The 19,245-nt window shown below is 37.2% G+C and overlaps 6 protein-coding genes across 10 annotated transcripts in view; 3 read left to right on the top strand and 3 right to left on the bottom strand.

Moving 5' to 3' along the window:
* The window catches only part of Arp6 (Actin-related protein 6), a 53,726-nt gene extending 48,861 nt beyond the window's left edge, over nt 1–4,865 (bottom strand). Inside the window, exon 1 of the mRNA XM_090165994.1 lies at nt 4,848–4,865. The gene's annotated coding sequence lies outside the window, so the exon portion shown is untranslated. The remainder of the gene's footprint in view (nt 1–4,847) is intronic.
* The window catches only part of LOC149958649 (uncharacterized protein C01C4.2-like), a 48,615-nt gene extending 42,437 nt beyond the window's left edge, over nt 1–6,178 (top strand). For all 3 annotated transcript variants that reach the window (XM_090165999.1, XM_090166000.1, XM_090165998.1), the window contains one exon: nt 4,675–6,178. In XM_090165999.1, the coding sequence (XP_090022125.1) occupies nt 4,675–5,138 (464 nt within the window). In that variant the 3' untranslated portion in view covers nt 5,139–6,178. The remainder of the gene's footprint in view (nt 1–4,674) is intronic.
* On the bottom strand, nt 6,087–10,790 carry sotv (exostosin glycosyltransferase sotv). 2 transcript variants are annotated; one of them, XM_090165993.1, is made up of 9 exons: nt 10,708–10,790; nt 10,161–10,503; nt 9,891–10,088; nt 9,609–9,812; nt 8,785–9,545; nt 8,653–8,722; nt 7,174–7,270; nt 6,952–7,095; nt 6,087–6,879 (listed from the first exon to the last, which is right to left on the bottom strand). In XM_090165993.1, exons 2-9 carry the CDS (start codon nt 10,487–10,489, stop codon nt 6,529–6,531), a joined length of 2,154 nt encoding a protein of 717 aa, XP_090022119.1. In that variant the 5' UTR covers nt 10,490–10,503; nt 10,708–10,790; the 3' UTR covers nt 6,087–6,528. The 2 variants fall into 2 exon arrangements, with proteins under 2 accessions (XP_090022119.1, XP_090022118.1); XM_090165992.1 differs by lacking the exon at nt 10,708–10,790 and adding an exon at nt 10,607–10,699.
* A 3,162-nt stretch (nt 10,791–13,952) lies between these two features.
* BORCS5 (BLOC-1 related complex subunit 5) lies at nt 13,953–15,330 on the top strand. Its single transcript, XM_090164990.1, has 3 exons — nt 13,953–14,253; nt 14,310–14,692; nt 14,750–15,330. Exons 1-3 carry the CDS (start codon nt 14,079–14,081, stop codon nt 14,963–14,965), a joined length of 774 nt encoding a protein of 257 aa, XP_090021116.1. The 5' UTR covers nt 13,953–14,078; the 3' UTR covers nt 14,966–15,330.
* Nucleotides 15,331–16,401: 1,071 nt separating this feature from the next.
* On the top strand, nt 16,402–17,983 carry Nup37 (nuclear pore complex protein Nup37). Of its 2 annotated transcripts, XM_090164987.1 has the most exons (6): nt 16,402–16,610; nt 16,664–16,861; nt 16,919–17,101; nt 17,157–17,338; nt 17,396–17,531; nt 17,785–17,983. In XM_090164987.1, the coding sequence occupies exons 1-6, from the start codon at nt 16,467–16,469 to the stop codon at nt 17,899–17,901; spliced, it is 960 nt and encodes a 319-aa protein (XP_090021113.1). In that variant the 5' UTR covers nt 16,402–16,466; the 3' UTR covers nt 17,902–17,983. The 2 variants fall into 2 exon arrangements, with proteins under 2 accessions (XP_090021113.1, XP_090021114.1); XM_090164988.1 differs by lacking the exon at nt 17,785–17,983 and having other exon boundaries at nt 17,412–17,532.
* mRpL23 (mitochondrial ribosomal protein L23) lies at nt 17,906–18,759 on the bottom strand. Its single transcript, XM_090164989.1, has 4 exons — nt 18,661–18,759; nt 18,452–18,574; nt 18,214–18,367; nt 17,906–18,148 (listed from the first exon to the last, which is right to left on the bottom strand). The coding sequence occupies exons 1-4, from the start codon at nt 18,672–18,674 to the stop codon at nt 17,993–17,995; spliced, it is 447 nt and encodes a 148-aa protein (XP_090021115.1). The 5' UTR covers nt 18,675–18,759; the 3' UTR covers nt 17,906–17,992.
* Between the last annotated feature and the right edge of the window lie 486 nt (nt 18,760–19,245).

Here is a 19,245-nt window from a genome sequence, read left to right as displayed (position 1 = left end):
ACCTTTTCACCTGTAAACAGAACGTCGTGTTTTTGCCAAGCCTTAATATGTCATAAAAAGCTACCTGGTTAAAAGGGAACGCAATGGGGAACGCTTGTTGCTACTGTAAAGGTGGAAAATTTCCATTATTTTAACAAGCACTACATAAACAGTGACTTGCAGGTCCTGGCTCTCGGAAATATTACTTCTTGGCGATGATTTATTGAAGCGTCTATATCCCCCTAGGAGCAACAAACACAAGGAGAACGCAGCTAGCCTTTAAACACGCTAACGCAGTGTTGTGTACAAATTTCATTCGACGAGCCTTTATGCTGAGCGTTTTACGGGCGGGGGGAAGACAATTTCCGAATTTCCCCCTTCCGAAGGCCGCTGAAAACTAAGAAAATGCCCAACTTTTGACGGGCTGCGTTCTCCTTGTGTGAGTTGCTGTGTTTATTGCTCCTGGATATCCCCATATTCGGATTTCCGTTGCTACGCAACGCGTTTTGAAATTTTTAATGATTAGGCTTAGTTTATCTTTTCGGTTTATTTCCAAGCCAGTTTCCCTGCGTGGTACCTTGGATTAATAATATGTTACATATTATTAATCCAAGGTGGTACTGATGAGCTCCAAGTAGGGTGAAACCGGTCTACCGCTTGATATTCTGGCTATTTAAATTCAATTTTAATTGGTTTTCGACTCTAAGATCTATTTGGTCCGAGTTTCGCGTTTTAATCTAATTGACGGCTTTTAAAATTAATTTTGCGCGTGAAAATACCTCTACATGTTATGGTCAACAAAGCACGCAAAGAAGGCTGTGTGCCCAAGACATGTACCTGTAGTGTCGCGCGCTAAAACGTCATTTTAAAATCCGTCAATTATCGATGACCTATTGGTCCTAGTATTTCGTAAGTTTTATCATCACTTTGAATTGGTTAGGGTTTAGCTTTTTTCCCCCCTTTTCATTATGGACTTTTCTACCTTTTCGCCTAATTTCACTACATTATAGTCCAAAGGTGGTTTTTTTTTAAACTTTAACCTCTACTTTAATTTATAGATTTTTAACGTTAGAAACGCGCGAGGAATTCTGCGCGTGCACTAACAAGGAGAGTACCCGAGGTGTTTATTGCCGATTTAGTTCAAAGTCGGGCGTAATGTAGACCTATATGAGATATGAAATTTCCCAAAAGGAGACGTTGCACTACCCTTTCGATTTGCCACCGAAAATGTTTTTGACCACTTACAACCAAAATAAGATTTTTTCCTTATTTTACCCAAAATTTGTAACAAATTTACCCTAAAAATGTTTTAATTTACCCAAACTTGATGAAATTTACCTAAATGTGGTCCAAATTACACATTTCGTGATTTTCAAAATTTTCGTAGCGAGGACCCTGTGAAACCGAGAAAATCCCATGCTTTTTTAAATGGAGATTTTATTGTTTTAAGTGATCAAAAACATTTTCGGTTGCCATAGCAAATCGAATGGGTAGTGCAACGTCTCCTTTTGGGAAATTTCATATTTCATATAGGTCTACATTACGCCCGACTTTGAACAAAATCGGCAATAAACACCTCGGGTACTCTCCTTGTAAGTCCGCTTCACCTAGGAGCAACAAACACAACACCCCACACAAGGAGAACGCAACCCGTCAAAAGTCGTGGATTTTCTTGTGTACATTTTTCATTGGCTAGACGTTTTAGCGTCAGCTGCCGGCGGAAGGGGAAAATTCGGAAATTATCTTACGTTCAGCGTCCCGTAAAGGCTCGTGACGCTCGTCCAATGAAATTCGTACACACCCCTTCGGTTAGCGTGTTTAAAGGCTAGCTGCGTTCTCCTTGTGTTTGTTGCTCTTAGGCTTCACTAACCTCAAATTCCGTTTCATTAAAGAAAATACTTTAATGGCTTACTTATGAGTGATTACGTTATATATGATAACATTAGACGTCGTATAGCGTGTGGAAAATATGTAGAGTTTAAATGAACCTTATTTTTGCATCGATTTAGTATGGGGAAGTACTCCGAAACCGATACGCTACGGAGTTTCTAGGTAGTATTAATGTTTCTTTCCACGAGGATTTTTATCTGCCATTAAAAACCTGACCATTATGTCCATAGTGCGTTCGAGCGCTTGTAGGAACCTTGCATTATGTCCAGATTCGGATATTCAAATTATAATAAGGCCAGAAAACACTATCGTACGGTTGAAAATTGGAGGTAAACTTACATTTTGTAGGAATATTTACGTTAAACTAGTCGAAGTTATTATATGAGAGGCCAACAAAAATTATTAATGCTTATGTCAAGTTAGGCGTATTGAAAAAATCTTCTCATAAACAAAAAACTAAAATAAATTATTACAATTTTAACCGATTTTCCATTAAATTCATAATTTATCGAGATTCGAATAGATGTTTCCATAAAATAGAGTACCAGCAGCTTGAAACCCTGCGTCGTCACCAATGTTAAACCTTGGACGAATATTACTGGACTCGGAACTTTTTTTTTTTTTTGACATCCACACATCGGTGTCGACCCAAGGCCTTAGACACCAGCACTCAATAACTGATTAATCAGGGCGAGATATGTGTAACGGCCACGCCAACGGGGGGATACGTGGGGACAGGGGTGGGGACACCCGTGGCGGAAGTATGCCGACCACCCGTTGAGGGATTGGTGGTCGTCCTCACACGGCCATCCACAAACTCTGCCTCCCGGACGCCTGGGATTACAGGAGTGAGCCACTACTCCCGGCACTGGACTCGGAACTTAATCAACAAACCGCGTTCTTCATTTGGCATCGGCCCGCAGCGCTCCTACCGAGAGAATCGCGAAACATTTCCACGAAAATAGAAAATTATATTTTCATTACGTCGTCTTCTCTCTCTCACTCTCTCTGTCGACTAACTAGAGTTAGTTGCGTTTTTCACGGCCTTTTTGCAGTCGTTCTCTTTTTGAAGTTTTAATACAGTTTATTTATACTGAATTACCTGTTTTATAATTTAGTAAACCTGAAAGTTATTATTAAAAATGAAATGAACTTACTTTCTACGAGCGATATAGACGAATGTCTACCGTCGTCTGCTTAATTTCGCGCACATTTTTGTTATTTGGTTGGAAATTTTTCCAATAAATGCCACTATGGCGCTGGAGGAGCCGCTGCCATAAAAGAACCGCTCGCGCTATTAAGTTTCGAGTCCAGTAAGGTTAAACGTCTATTGAGAAAAAACGTGAGTTTTCATGACAACTATTACGGAAGCTACGGCTGTGACGTCATTAACTTTTAAAAACGCACCAACTGCAGCTAGCACTCTATAAAATGTTGCTCTTACATCACAAGACACAGCTTTATTTCATTTAGTATATTCTTCGCACGCGCGATTTGCACGCGCGCTAGAACAATATATCCTCTCGACTGTAGCGCGCGCTCTTAACATTTAAAAGTAAGAGACTGTGACGTAAGAGTCAGATTAAAACTAGAACGCCGTGTTACTTTACAAAAAGAACTATTCCGAGAGCTTTCTGATTGACGGTTTTCTATCGAAGCGCTTACCCACTTCCGGCACGTGACTTCCGAAAAAACGGCCTCCATCGGTCGCTGCCATTATCCTATCAGGACCAACTTTGAAGACGCGCTGTTCGCGCACAGCGCTTTCTTAAACTTGGTCGTGGTTTTATCAAGAACGTATATATGTATAAGAACGTTGAACGATCTAATTGGCGCCTGGTGCCATGATTTAATCGGTTTCAGAATAACTTCGCCCTAAAAACCGCGTGCGGCGCGCGCTAAAGGCTAAAACCGTTTCTAGTTCAAGCGCGCGCTGCACGCGGATTTTAGGGCGAAGTTATTCTGAAACCGATTAAATCATGGCCCAAGCGATGCCTTTTGTTCAACGTTCTTATACATATATACGTTCTTGGTTTTATCTATAGTTAGTTACCATTTCAACTAAGGAGCTAGTTTTTTTTCAGAGTTCCGGCAGCAAGTGGGTAAACACTATAATTGACTACGACCCAGGTAGTTATTTCGAATCTAGGGTACGAGGTTTATAATTAGTGGTTGCTTTTCGCCTGTTCTCGGACTAAAAGTGTGCTCTTTTTACCCTAAAACGTTTTATTCGCCTGTTCCGGGGATGAGAATTATTCCGGCCCATAAACTATTCGCCTGTTCCGGAGTATTAGGGCTACTCTTTTTACTCATTCTGAAAAGGAGGTGTAAAGGAGTAAATCGGATTTGGTCGTCTGCTAGCCAGAATTTATCTGCTAAAAAGGCCACCGGCAGCCATTTTTTTACTCCGACTAAAATATTTCGCTACCACAGAATCTGAGTAAAATGACGTCATAGACTTGCTCTTTTTACCCTACTCCGAAATCCCGGAACAAGCGAAAAGAAACCATCTTTGATAGTATGCCGTTTTATCGTACGGTGCAAAAATTGAGTCGATATTATCAACGTGTACGGTAATTAACTCTGAATCTTGGTAAAATTTAAATTTTCCAGAAAAGAAAAATATTAAATCTCAAGCGAAGTGAATCGAAAATTGAGACTTTACCGCCACCTACCCATTAATATTTCAGCTCCTAAATGGAAAATTTCTGATTGGTCGTAACCAGCCAATCGCGTATAAGACGCGTTTTTTGAATTTGAATGACAGCGTTATAATACAAATTGTCTTTAAATGTGTATTTCCAGGAATCTACACCGAGATAAAACAATTTAGACCCTTCCCTGAAAATGAATTACTGGAAGACGACGATAATGCATCCAGAGCGTATATTGTCATTGGTTTTAAAACACTAGAAAGTACATTTAACGAAACTTTGGAGGAAATGTGGAAAGATTGGACCGGAGCACGTTCTATTTACCTGAATCTTCCAGATGAGTTGGGTCTCAGTCAAGTCTCCTTCTATCGTAGAACGGTGCCCAAAGGGACAAACATGTTCATGTACATTTTGGTAGTTCAATGCGAGAATGTCCATAAGAAAAACTGTTGGATGTTGTTGGATTACGTGCAGCGGTTGCGGGTTGAGAAGATGATGGGTTACATGTCCACTTACCATCGCGTTGATGATGAAAAAAATTTTTCACCAACACTGTCACACTTGAATGCAATGGGAAATAACGAAGTTAATGGATTAATGGCAATTGATATTTGACAAATAGATGAGATCCTCGCCTTGGCCACCGAGTATTGTAAAACGCCAAATTACAAGTCGATGGGTCTCAAAAATTTGCCAGACGCTTCTCTTACGCCTGCGCTATCTAATGGCGAGAAAACTCCAACTTCTGAATTCCAGTCGAAGTGTCAAAACAAATTAGCAGATTCCTTACTGGAAGACTTTGAGCTTGGCCCTAACATATTTTAAACTTGAAAACGATCAAAAGTATACTATTATAATTTAACTATGAATTTATTATTATTTTTCACTTAATACCCAAATTTGGGAAGAAAAAGCGCGCTATAGGCGCTTAAATAAAATGCCCTTCAAAGAAATCGCCAAGAAGTAATATTTCAGAGAGCCAGAACCTAACACGTTTATATAGTGCTTGTTGAAATAATGGAAACTTTTCACCTGTAAACAGACCGTCGGGTTTTTTCTAAGCCTTAATATGCCAAAAAAAAAAGTTAGTGGTTAAAAGGGAACACTTGTTGCATACCACACAGGTGAAAAGTTTCCATTATTTTAATAAACACTACATAAACAGTGACTTGCAGGTCCTAGCTCTCGGAAAAATTACTTCTTGGCGATTTCGTTGAAGATGTTCTATTGAAGCGTCTATTCACTCTTTCATTTTCAAATATTGAACCTCAGTGTTGCCAGATTTAATACGGAATATATCCTGAGTTTTCAACTAGCTATAGCTGTTTAAGAGTCAAAACGAACAAATTTCAAATACTTACAAATTTAAACGTTTTATGCAAAACTTAGTACCCCTTGAAAACTTTAAACAAAAGTGCAAGTTCAAAATATGCCCTAAATATTTTCATTCTATTAAAAAACGGACTAAAAATATTATATAAAAATTTTAATACTAATAAAATAATTGTAAAACAAACTAAACTAATCATTGCAAATCGCAAAGGGGCCCTGAAAAGATGTAATTAGTACAGTTTTTTCATTTGTACAATGTAATCAAGAACTCATAAATGCTTATACCATATTCATATATTATATAATAAACGATTTTGATACTAGGATGTATTTTCTATGATACTTTTTATGATCATAAACTTTACAATAAATAAATCAACGTAATTAAAATATATTTAGCTATTAGTATTGTTAAATTATGGTATAATGCATAAAAATGTATTTTCAAAGACACACTAGGCATAAAAAAACTGGCTAGGAATTTCTTAAAAAATATTTACGAGGACTAAAATTTTGCTTTTCCTGTGTAATTGAGTATGCTTAATTACATATCACACAATGACTCGTTTTTAAAATTTTGTTTGTGGATACGTTCATAAAATCTCTTTAAAATTATAAAACCACTCGCCAGTTCCTATAAATGAGATTTTAAGACTTATATTTTAATGTAAGCCTACAAGCTACCAACGTTATTAAAACGTTTCAATTTCTCAGGGAAATTATCCTTAAACAAGACAGGGTCTGCCCGAAATTCAACAGTTTTTAATGGGTTTAATCCGTAGATTTTAGTAAATCGATTAATGCAGTCATTTCTTTCTGCCATATGCACTACATCAGCTGATAACATCTCAACATTAGTGCATTCGGGGCATTTAAATTTCTTACGAGGAGTCACTTTGATAGGTCCTTTACCAGTGACATTAGCGACTAAAAAGTTCATTGCGATATCTTCACAGTTCATACGATCATCAACCCAGGCTTTCAGATCGCCAGGCATGGATGTGGTATACAAATAACTGTAATACTATTAGAGAAGAAAAAGGTAATTATAAGAATAAAATCAAAATTTCGGGGTAAAACAAAACGGTTGACAAACCTTATGATAGAAAGCAGCTCCTGTTAGTACCATGGATATTTCATTGGTCCATTCTGATTCATACTTCCAACGACTAGTAGAATTGTCCCACAGGTGAATGCGACTTGGAAAACCTACAATGCGATCAGGAAATTCGCGCCACACCTATTTTTTCAAGAGGTAAGGTAGATAGCATACTTAGAGGTACAATTATCTTTGAACAAATTGATCTATAATACATGCCTCATAGCCAAACTCAAGTTCATCGGCGGTTAACATAACAATGTCGTCGTCTATGGCTAAAACCGCTTCTGTTTCAATTTCGTCATATGGATAGAAACTGAAAGGATAACTTCGATATGAATTTTATAAAACATGTATCACATCTATCCAAAGTTAAGACAAATGTTGAGTTATTTCGGGTAGATAGGTCGCGCCCCAAAAACAGATATTAATTATTATTATCATGAATTTATTCATTTTGAATAAATAAAGAAGAAGAATGAATAAATTCATGTTATTATTAATAGGTACACAGCATTGGACTATAGCCCAAGGGAAATGTGGCCTCCACCGCCAGGTCACTAACGTCGATGGTACGCGGAAAACGTGACTTATTGCCGATCGTGTAAACATGTTATTACGTCGATGGCACTCACAGGTGAGTCACAGAAAATAGAAGATCAGCAAAGCGCTCTAGAACGTGATAATTTTTCAGTTTTATTTTCATATTTATATTAAGGTGTTGAATATTTTTCAGTAATGCTAAGAATCGTTTGAATATTGTACAAACACTATTTGTATTATCGTCATGTAATGGAACACACTACCGATTTATGAAGAAAAATTCGCGAACTCAATTTTCTCCCACGTTTTTGTTAAAAATTCTAGAGTACTTTGCTTAATCGCTCTAATAACATCCCCATACCCCGATCGCGTATACAAGTTTTCCCATCGACGGCACGCGTATAATAAGATCTCATCCACCGAACACGTAAAAACGTTGTCCCATCGATGGCACGCGTATAATACGATCTCATCCACCGATCGCGTAAAAACGTTTTCCCATCGACGGCACGCGTATAATAAGATCTCATCCACCGAACACGTAAAAACGTTGTCCCATCGATGGCACGCGTATAATACGATCTCATCCACCGATAGCGTAAAAACGTTTTCCCATCGACGGCACGCGTATAATAAGATCTCATCCACCGAACACGTAAAAACGTTGTCCCATCGATGGCACGCGTATAATACGATCTCATCCACCGATCGCGTAAAAACGTTTTCCCATCGACGGCACGCGTATAATACGATCTCATCCACCGATCGCGTAAAAACGTTTTCCCATCGACGGCACGCGTATAATACGATCTCATCCACCGATCGCGTAAACACGTTTTCCCATCGACGGCACGCGTATAATACGATCTCATCCACCGATCGCGTAAACACGTTTTCCAATCGACGGCACGCGTATAATACGATCTCATCCACCGAACACGTAAACACGTTTTCCAATCGACGGCACGCGTATAATACGATCTCATACACCGAACACGTAAACACGTTTTCCCATCGACGGCACGCGTATAATACAATATACTTGATTTCATTATATTAAGAAGAGATTACGGGTTAAAAATATAATAAAAAGAGTTTTAAATTCAATTTTATCATGAGTCAATTTCCCAAGTTACCATGAGACAGACAACCTACCGATTACTCAATTTGTTTTCTCTGGTCTGAATAACTTTGATAGGTTTGTTTATTTTGGGCCAATTAGCAGCTGAAAATCAACCATTAATAATTAGATACACCATCACCCTCAAAAACATCGTCATAACTTACCAGGAGGCGGAGATTTCTTTTGATTATTCCAAACAACGACAACCTTAGAAAGACTAGGTGCTTGTACAACTCTCAGAATTACCTTATAGAGAGTCTCCACACGATCGTAAGTCAAAATGACAGCGGTAAAGCCTTGTACCTTGGGTGAAATAACTGGCAAAAACAAGGGAGGCGTGGATATAACCTTTTGTGGAGGATCGTTCCATTCCTGATAGCTTTTCTTGGTGTGTCGGTACACCCTGTCATTTATGATCTGCAGAGCTGTTTCTGTTATTTTTCCCATCGAACTGAAGTAATTATCCCAGAGGTACAGTACTTGTCGCCTCATTTCAATAATTTTTTCATCTGAGTAGGATTTAAGAATGTTCATTATTTCTGATAAGTTGTCTTCATAGATAACTACAGCAGCCTTCTTCCAATCAATCACATCTTCAAATGGTAATATGTACGTATCCGCTACTATTACTGGGATACAACCCATCATCATCGCTTCAGAGAGAACAGTCTGGCCAAGTCTAGCTCCTCTTATAACAAGACAAAAAGTTGCAGATTTGAGTATTTCAGGGTAAGGGTAGACTTGAGATCCTCGGCAGCGTTCCGTAGCGTTATAATGATGGTGGTACTTGTTAGGCTCCCCATTAACAGCGCATTTTCCCATTATTAAGAGTTCGGAATGTTCCTCAGCTAGGAGCTCAAGTTCATGAATGTATTCTTGATGAATGTTAGTTTGAGATGAAAGTACCAACCAACTTCTGGGGGTTCTAAGAACGTATGGCACTTTTAGTCTATGGCAAGTATAATTAAATATAAGATTAGTAGCTTACTCTGGTTTGATTTCTTTTCCAGAACTTCGGGTAAAATAGCTAAAGACTGGAATGCTTATGTCAAACCCCCGACGATATGTCCATTCTGAAAATCCTGCCCCAGCAACCATCGCTTGGTTCATGTCAACTTCAAGTACAGCGTTGTAATCTGGCGCACTGCCTGGCAGCATGTTGAACAGAATGTGATTTCTTCCATCATCCCAGCTACATTGAAAATCAAGTACCTTTAACCATGCGTGCAAAATAGCCCTTCATGTTGAGGAAATAAAAATTTAAACTTACTAGGGCAATGAATTTAGTACTTGTGAAGTTTCTTTAAGTCTAATATTATTCTGATTCAAAAGATCCAAGGTTGGAATGAATAAACAAGCCTTTTTTGGGTCTGTGGTATAGTAAGGACTCTTTTGAATGACTTCAAGTATCTCTATGAATTCCTGAGATAATGGAATAGATATGGGGAGTCCGCGATAATCTTCATACCTATAATTATACATTTTTTTAAATACTTCGGTTTTTGTTCCATAATATTTAGGGAGAATGTGATCATTTAACCTGTATATGGGGTATATATAGACTGATATGGTGTTATTATGATGTCCGCATTTATAAACATCAAAACAGTTATAATAGTTGCAAGTTTCTTCACGTTTAGGAGCTATGGGGCTATTTAAAGATATCTGGTGCTCTGGAGCAGTGTCCAAATTGTGAATTATGAACGATTCAGACTTCTTTTGAATGCTGGTTGGCCAGAGGAAGAATACAGCAGCACCCAGAAAACCACAAAGAATTAAGACGAAAAAAATGTAAAAATGATTAAAGTATGGGTGTGCCAGCCGCGTTGGTGGTCTTTGGGAACCCACAGCCGCTTTAGTTGTCACCATTTCATTATTACTTCCTGCAAAAAAAAATTTGTATGAACAAGTCTTCGGAGATGAAAACTTGAAAAGCATAGCTAAACAGAAAACATTATTGATAACAAAGGCTTAGGATAAACGTACATGAAAATAACACCACAATAAATTGCATATGTAACAATAACAATTTAGTAAGGAAACACGGCTATTTAACAATTTTTTTATTGCATAATGTAGTGATATACCTGTAATATTAATAGGTGAAAACTATTCGCTAGTTTTGGAGTAATTTTTAGGAAACAGCGAGCAACTTCAAAATACAGTTTGGCTGTTATTGTATGGAAGAAGTTGGTAGTTTGGGGTAAAAGGTGTACTCTTTTCGTCCCAAAGCGAGCGAATAGTTTTGGCCTACTAATAAAACTGAAGAAAGCGAACAAAATCGGTTATAGGCCCTAAGCATTAAACGCACTTGAAGTTCTTGAACGGAAATTGTAAATTACTGCCGCTGCTTACTGGTTGATGCATTGAATTGGGAATACTGCTAGAATTACAATTAAGATTTCGGTTGCCATGGTTACGCGGGACTCTGATAAGACATCTTTATAATTATGCGGTAGCGCCATCTATATTTTGTAAAGTTATATGGCTAAAAATAAATAATTATATAGCTAACTCACCGTAACTTGAGTTAAAAAGGATCGTGTTGACAGAATAAAATTATTTTTAAACAACTTCAAAGGTTTGTTTGTTACGAGTAATCATTCATTTCAATTTCGCATCAGATTCGCGAAAAAATTCAATTGCAATATAGTTGCCACCACTAGAGACAGATGCCGCCACGGTAGAGCGATAAAGTTGATAAAGTCTCCTTATGGAACGAAATTGGTCCCGCGCCAGCCAGATTTAGTTGTACCTCTATTTATTCCCAATTCAATGGGTTGTTGCTCCGAGTCCTAGCACGGCCAACTATAATCACGCGCTGTTCACGCTACAGCGGCCAACATATTCGTCGAGCAAGGATTTTCCCCCTATAAACTGTACCAGACTTGGAATTAGCGGGAGTCTTGGGGCCAATGGCTCTTAATAAAAATCAGTGGGCTCTTAAAATAAATCATTCGAACGGGGGTTGCGGGCCACCGGAGCTCTCAATTTAATTAAAAAATATTTATTAAACATTTTACGGAAATTTCTGGAACATGATTTCATGGAAGAAGAAAGCTTTTTTCTTCCATGATGATTTGTACGCCGTTTTTGAAACTATGTTTTCCTACCCTATACGAGAGCGGGATCTAGCGTTACAAATGATTATGTGTGATATTATAATATACTTGCTTGTTTTAAAGTTAATACTGTACTATAACGTGTAGGAGTTCAGCGCCACGCTCGATTTTTATATTCTAAAGGATGATAAAATACGCGAAAAAGTAGATTAGTCCATAATTAAAAGGGATAATATAGCTAAATCCTAAACAAATTTGAAGACATTAAAAAACTCACGAATAACTCGTACCAATAGGTCTTCAAGCAAACAGAAAACGCGAATCTCGGATCAAATAGATCTTCGAGTAATAAACTACATAAAAACTAAATAAAATAGCCAGAAATTCCAACGGTAGACCGGTTTCGTTCTATTTGGAACTCATCAGTACCGTGCGGGAAATCTGGCTGGCGACTGTCAAATTTGTTTAGGATTTAGCTATATTATCCCTTTTAATTATGGATTAATTTACTTTTTCGCGTATTTTATCATCCTTCTCACAGTCCATAGGTGGTTTCTTCTAACTTTTTATATTCTAAAAATAATAATCCGCTAGGGGCACTCGCGTCATACACATCTTTTGCTCATAGGTTAACACAGAAACGTCAACGAATGAGATGGCCGCTGTAGCGGGATAGAACCACCATTGAATGGACGCTTCAATAAAAGATACTCGGTTTTTACTCCCCTCTCGAAATTCATCTGGGAAGGAGCTATTTCCGGTCGGTCGGTTAAACGGTTAAATGGCTAGCGGCTAGCCAAATGTCATATTGAAGCCAAGGCAGACGCGTTTTTGCCCTCATGAGAATTTTGCGTCAGATAAGAAACGCGTCGGCTCACGTGTATAAGGAACATACTAATGTTCATTTTCGATAATATATTTTAAAGGGAATATAACCTCAGGTATTTGGTGTGGAACACCAACGTTTGCAGCTTTGGCCGCTCTAGCCTTTGACTACAAAAGTTTTTGGCGCCACTGTACAGGGAAATTTTAAAAATTGAAGGGGTCTTCCATAAAGATTGCTTTGCAGGTTATATTCCCTTTAAGGCTTAGCAAACAAGTTGGCAAGCCAAAATATACCTCTCCTCGGAAGAGTTTCTAATTTTCAGTGAAGTGTACAATGTATCCGGGGTTCTGTGGTAGAATGCTCACCTGACGTGCAGGAGGGCTCGGGTTCGAATCCCGCCCGGTACTAACGCAAATTGAAAAATATGTATACTACACCCAATGACAACAAAAAACGGGCCCTTTTGGAAAAACCTTTTCCCTAATTCTAAGAAACTGCGTACGCAGCGATTACCCTTTGCCCCGAAAATGCGACAGACCCACAGACAGACACGGTGGTTGTATAACCCCTCCTAGGGTACAAAGTCCCCTCGGAGAGGTAAAAACCGATGTTACGTTCGAGAAAGTTTCCAGCTTTCTAATATTTCAACAAGCACTATATAAATAATAACTTATGAGTCCTGGCTGTCGAAAATTTTACTTCTTGGCAATTTCTGGGAAGATGTTTTATTTAAGCGCCTATTGGGAATAATACTGCTAGAATTACAATTACGATTTCGGTTGCCATGGTTACCTGTTCTGATAAAACTGTACGAAATTCATCTTTATAATTAGGCGGTAGCGCCATCTATATTTTGTAAAGTTATATGGTTAAAAATAAATAATTATTCGCTAACTCACCGTAACTTGAGTTAAAAAGGATCGTGTTGACAGAATAAAATTATTTTTAAACAACTTCAAAGGTTTGTTTGTTACGAGTAATCATTCATTTCAATTTCGCATCAGATTCGCGAAAAAATTCAATTGCAATATAGTTGCCACCACTAGAGACAGATGCTGCCACGGTAGAACGATAATGTTGATAAAATCTCCTTATGGAACGAAATTGGTCCCGCGCCAGCCAGCTTTAGTTGTACCTCTATTTATTCCCAACTCAATGAGAACCACTGCGCTATAATCCAGCAGAATCCAGTAATCTCGTTGAAAACGGGCAAACTAGAAGGCTGCCATGAGATGATGAGAGTGGAATACCTACTAATCCACGCCGGAGTGCGCCATCTATTAAAAAAATTTAAACTTAATTTTTTTTCAAATAGATATCGAGCTCCCACAAAGAATATTTTTGATTCCACTCTCATGGTAGCCTTCTAACTCGTAAATATCACCACAATCTTATCGTGCGTCTACCCTTCTAGTTTCATTTCTATTTCTATGGCCGTACTGCCCGTTCTCAATACACGCTTGCCAGACAGATTGACCTAAAAATATCCCTTAAATATTGAAGTAGGCTTAAAGTCATTTCCTTGCCCCTTAACGACCATTAAAATCAATTTCATTTTAAATAAAACATAATGGGGTCTGAAAATAGCACCCAGGCAAGCTCTGTAAACTTATCAGTTAGTCAAAAATCAACTACCGTAAGTGGTGAAACGCATAAAATACCCCGTAGCTCTTCGCCAAGGCCGTCAATTAGCTCTGATTCAGACATTCCATACGTATCATATACAGTAAACCGACCCATAGGCGGTATGAATATTAAAATTCCAATTAAATATTTATCCTAACAGTAAAATACTCCTTAGATTCTCCAAAACTTTCTTCTAAAAGTCCGGCTCACAGTTTACGAACTGCCACCCCATCTCCCAGACCCTCACCGAAACCGCGACCAAAATCATTTGCTGGAAGCTCATCAACTGCTCATGAAATAATAGTTGTTAAAGAGGGAACATCGAACAATGAGTCGATTGATAATGATCCGGAGTTGATGAAACTTCAAACCATTCCAACATTTTTACCAATAATGCGAGGGGCTTTAAATGTACCCACTGTACAAGACCCTGAGGTCTTGGACAAACTTGACTACCAAAGTTTACTTCAGTTGTGCCAAAGATATCAGGATCATTTGCGTCACTGTGCGGAAACTGTTAGCATTGAACAGAATTTTCTTGCAGGGAGAATTCGCGAGGTATTATAATTGTTAATGTGTTAATGTTTACGATATTTAATATTTATTTTGTTTTAGATGGATTTTGCTATAGCAACATTAGCAAGCATGCTGACTGAGCGTCAGAAGAAGTTTGCAAAGTATGCGGAGCAATTGGGACGTGTACACGAGATTTCTAATACTTTAAAAAGTTGCCAAATGATGTTAACCGAACTTTTGGAGTCAATGGATACCCTAAATAACCTTCTTCCCGAAGATTCCCGCCTGGAACCATTTCAAATGGTTACAGGATAGGAATTATTGCATTCTTACAGAAGAAATTCTGTATGAATGGTTAAACAGTACAATGAAACATAAACCTCAGATCTGGTTATTTGAGCTGATTAGCTTGAGGGAAAAATTTTAGAAGAAGCAGCTTTCAAATAGGTTGTGAGAAAATAAAATTTAGAAAAAATTTTAAAGTGTTTCGCACCAATTTGCACGGATTTGTTAGGATTAGGTTAAAGAACATTTAAGATAACTATTCCAAATTTAAAATTATCGTGTTTACAATTCCAAAATTAATGGCTGTTTTGTGATATTTTTGTAGTTTAGTTAATTTAAAACCTATGAACCTATGTCAATAGTTTCTTTGTGAATAAAAAAAGTTTGGAATTTTTCTTCAACTAAAATATTTTTAGGGAATACATAAGCCTTGGCATTAATAGCATGCACAGCAGCAGCACATGTTGTAAACTTATATAACAAGTTAAACTAGCTTGTTTTAAAATTTAATGTTATTTGTAAATTTTATAACTTTCACCTCATAGCCGTCTGAATACATGTATTCAAAAGGCTATGACCTATGACGGTACACTTTATTTTACTAGAAAATGACAGAACGAGGCTTAAAATTTAAATTTTAGCGGTACTTTTATTTTGGTCTCTAGCTGCTAATGCCTCTTTTTGCCGCTAGGTATTTTCTGAATGTACCTTTATAGAATACGGAAACGTACTTATTGACAGTACTTTTGCTATAAAAAACAGGGCGCCACCTATTGTTATACGTATTATATGGTGAATATGTATAAAAGAGCTAAAAAGAACTTTAGAATCGACCTTCATCAAAAACGCAAAGAAGTAACTAGGAACTACGTACGATCACGGACCATATTTAATGTCGGTAGTGATAACATTGCTCCCAGCTGCCATCATAGAGTATTAAATTTTAACTCGTACCCTAGATTCGAATACTGAGAGCTTTCCCATTGACGGTTGTGTTACGAAGTGTTTACCCTTTTCCGGCAGGTGACCTCAGAAAAATCGGGCTCCATCGGTTGCGGTAAGGCGTAAACCATGGAGCTAATTTTTTCTGAGTTCCGGCGGGAAGTGGGTAAACACTATCGGCAAAGCGCGCGAGAGAGTGATTTCGAATCTAGGGTACGAGTTTAAATTATCTTTACTCCATGCTTGGAGGAATAAAACAAGTATATGCTGCCATGATCTCAGAATGGAAACTTCCTAAAGATCTGTCTACAGCGCCATCTGGAAAATGAAAAAGTGGGTAATTTTCCCCTTTCTCTGATTTAAAATTCAAAAAAGATAACATATTTTTTTATTAAAATTTATAATTATAAAAATAATAAATTATAATTTATAGACTCAATTTTCCAAGACTATATGAAAATGTAAGCACTAGAGGGCATCAGTCAATTTCCCAAGTTTGAGAAGTATTACTTCAAATTTTCTTGCCTTCATATGTAAATATTAGTGCTGCATTTTCCATCGTATTCATTAAAAACTAACCAAAACTCAAATGGATAATGAGCGAGAACCAAATCACATCATTCCAGTACATGAAGTAGTTCATGCTGTTGAATTTTCTCCATATAACTGGTGTAATTCTTTACTGGCTATCGGAACGTACTCCAGAGTCTCAATATTCAACATGAAACTACCTGTAAGAGAAAACGAAGCAGGTTTTGAGTAAAATAATATTATTTCTATTTATAGGGTGAAGAACCAGGGGAAAATGAAATAACCATTGAAAAATTACGGGAATTTCATCACAGTTCTTATGTAACAGTTCTAAGCTGGAGTCCTAAAACAAATCTAGTTATGCTTCCAAAATGTGTTAGGTTTGCAACTGCTGGTGGTGACAAAAAGATACGGGTATTCACCTCCGATTTAAAAATGGATGATAACATGATGGTAAGTATTGGTACGTTTTGCAGTATGAAAATCCACCAAAATAAAACTTTTCTTCAGCTTTTAGAAAATCATACCAACTATATAAACGATATTGCATTTGATCCTGAATCGGGAGACCTAGCAAGTGTTAGCGATGATCATACATGCATAATATGGAATTCTGAAGGTTCTTGTGTTTCACAAATAAGGCTTTTATCACCTGGAATGAGTGTCGCTTGGCATAGAGATGACCCAGGAAAAGTATGTTCAGTTATAGTTTAATCTTAATCCATATTAATATTAATTTCCATTGCAGATAATGATAGCTGAGAAGAAGGGCATTATTAGGTTCTACAATGTTGCAACAAGAAACCCAGTTATGTCGTTAGATTGCCGTAACTTACCTTTGTTGCAAGCGGACTGGTGTTCAATGGATAGTTTACGTGTTGGTTGCGTTGCAGGCAGCGATTGGTATTTATGGAATACATCATCATCCAGGTATTATTTGTTATTTTATTTTTTAAAGGTAATTCTCAATTGGTTCTTTTTTTTTAGTCGTCCTTCAATTCAGAAAGTAAATTGCCACAGTGAGGGTGGCATGAGTTTTACAATTGCAAAGACTAATCAAAACTTGATAGCTACAAGGGGCAACCCTAACTGTCTCAAAGTCGAAAATGTCAAGACGAATCAGGTTATTAGGAATAGATGTCTCACTTTAACCTATATTTGAGTGGCAATAGGTCATTAATAATGAGGGACCAAAACAGATATGATATTGGTTACAGATATCACGTCTTAATTACCAATTTTAAAAGTACTGATACCAATTTTCTCATAAATAAATGAAAATTTTGTGCAAAATGTCTATTTAAACCTCAAATTATAGGTTAAAATTATTATTTAGCTATAAAATCTGTTATTTAACCTCATTTAATTTCAAACAGGAATTATTAAGCGCCAGTTTCATATCTGGTTCTGGTATTTCGTGGCATTCAAAGCTATCAATAATAGCAGCGGGAGGAGATAGGAAAGTGTGTTTATGGAAAATAAACTTAATTTGAATAACATGTTTTAATCTAATGTCATGAAAATATACTTACAAATGATTTTTTTAAATAAAATATTCTACTTTTTTTAATGAAATTTTTCTAATCAAACATCAAACCAAGTAGGCACATCACAACGTTCCAAATTTCTATTTCGTTGAAGTTTAAAATCTTTTTCCATTTCTTCTTGATCTTTAAACAATTTTTCTTTTTTCTCATCCTCCGGAAATAAATTAGGGAATTCAAACTTGCAGTCTTTTGGCTGAATAGGAAATTACGTAAGTTAAAAACACTTTTTTTTATTATTAAATATAAAAAGTAGCGTACCAATATAACATATGCAATACGGTAATCATCTTCCTTGATTAAATATTGTTTGGCAGATTTCTTAAAATCCCCAGTGAAAACGTGTGTAGTGACATTAATTACGGGAATCTTATATATTTTCTCTAGGTAATTCTTAACATCAAATTTTGTCATTCTAAATGGAAAAGTGGCAATTTTTATATATCTTGACTTATTTAAACCATTTTCCATCAAGTAATTAATAGGATTTGGTACTAACTCCATTGACACTTTAAACTGTACCAAATTAGGTGGACATTTCTCCTTGGGCTTTATTAATTTCACCCAAAAATTGGGTAAAAATATTCTTAATTGAGGATTACCCTTCGACCAAATGGGATACCTAAAGAGAAAACATTGTGCTTAAAGCTTTTAGACTAAATTAGTTATTTATCATCACTTATTATAGATAAATAATTAATTTATTACCATCGAGTAGACATTTGTGTACACTTCAGAATATTTTCTCCAACTTCCAAACGGCGTTGCCAGAACGCCAAAGTCAAATTATCGTTTCACAGACTAAAACATTTAGCGGGAAATTCAAATTTGAATCCAAAAACCCAGCGTAACCAAATGAATATATGGCTGCGTTCAACAACTATCAACGGAGAAAAACTGTTGAGTTAATATCGTTGAGTTCTTTTAGTGAAAGCTACGTCACAAAAATCTAAAAGTTGTTGTACGATATAAATTATACAATAAGTCGCTAAATAACTCTAGATATTGTTGTACGATTTATAGCTCGCGTTTTCCATTGGGAACCTCCGAGTGTGATCCGGATTTGTTGAATGACGTCACTGCTCTCTGTAGGAGGCGCTCGGAGGATTCGCCCTGGTAGCTCCCAATGAAATACGAAACGTTTTCGGAGCACTCTTTTGTTTCCCTCCGACTCTTGAGTTGGGGCAGCCGGGAGCACTCCGGGAGGGAGTACCTTGGTCAATGGAAGACGATCCTCCCTCTCGGAGTTGCCCCTTTTTTTCCAATGGAATACGATTTTGATTTTGGAGCACT

The sequence above is a fragment of the Leiobunum rupestre genome, chromosome 2 (assembly GCF_980474605.1).
Source record: "Leiobunum rupestre chromosome 2, qqLeiRupe1.1.hap1, whole genome shotgun sequence".
NCBI classification, from domain to species: Eukaryota; Metazoa; Arthropoda; class Arachnida; order Opiliones; family Sclerosomatidae; genus Leiobunum; species Leiobunum rupestre.
Note: the sequence above shows the minus strand (reverse complement) of the source record. Positions and strands in the feature narration are given on the sequence as shown.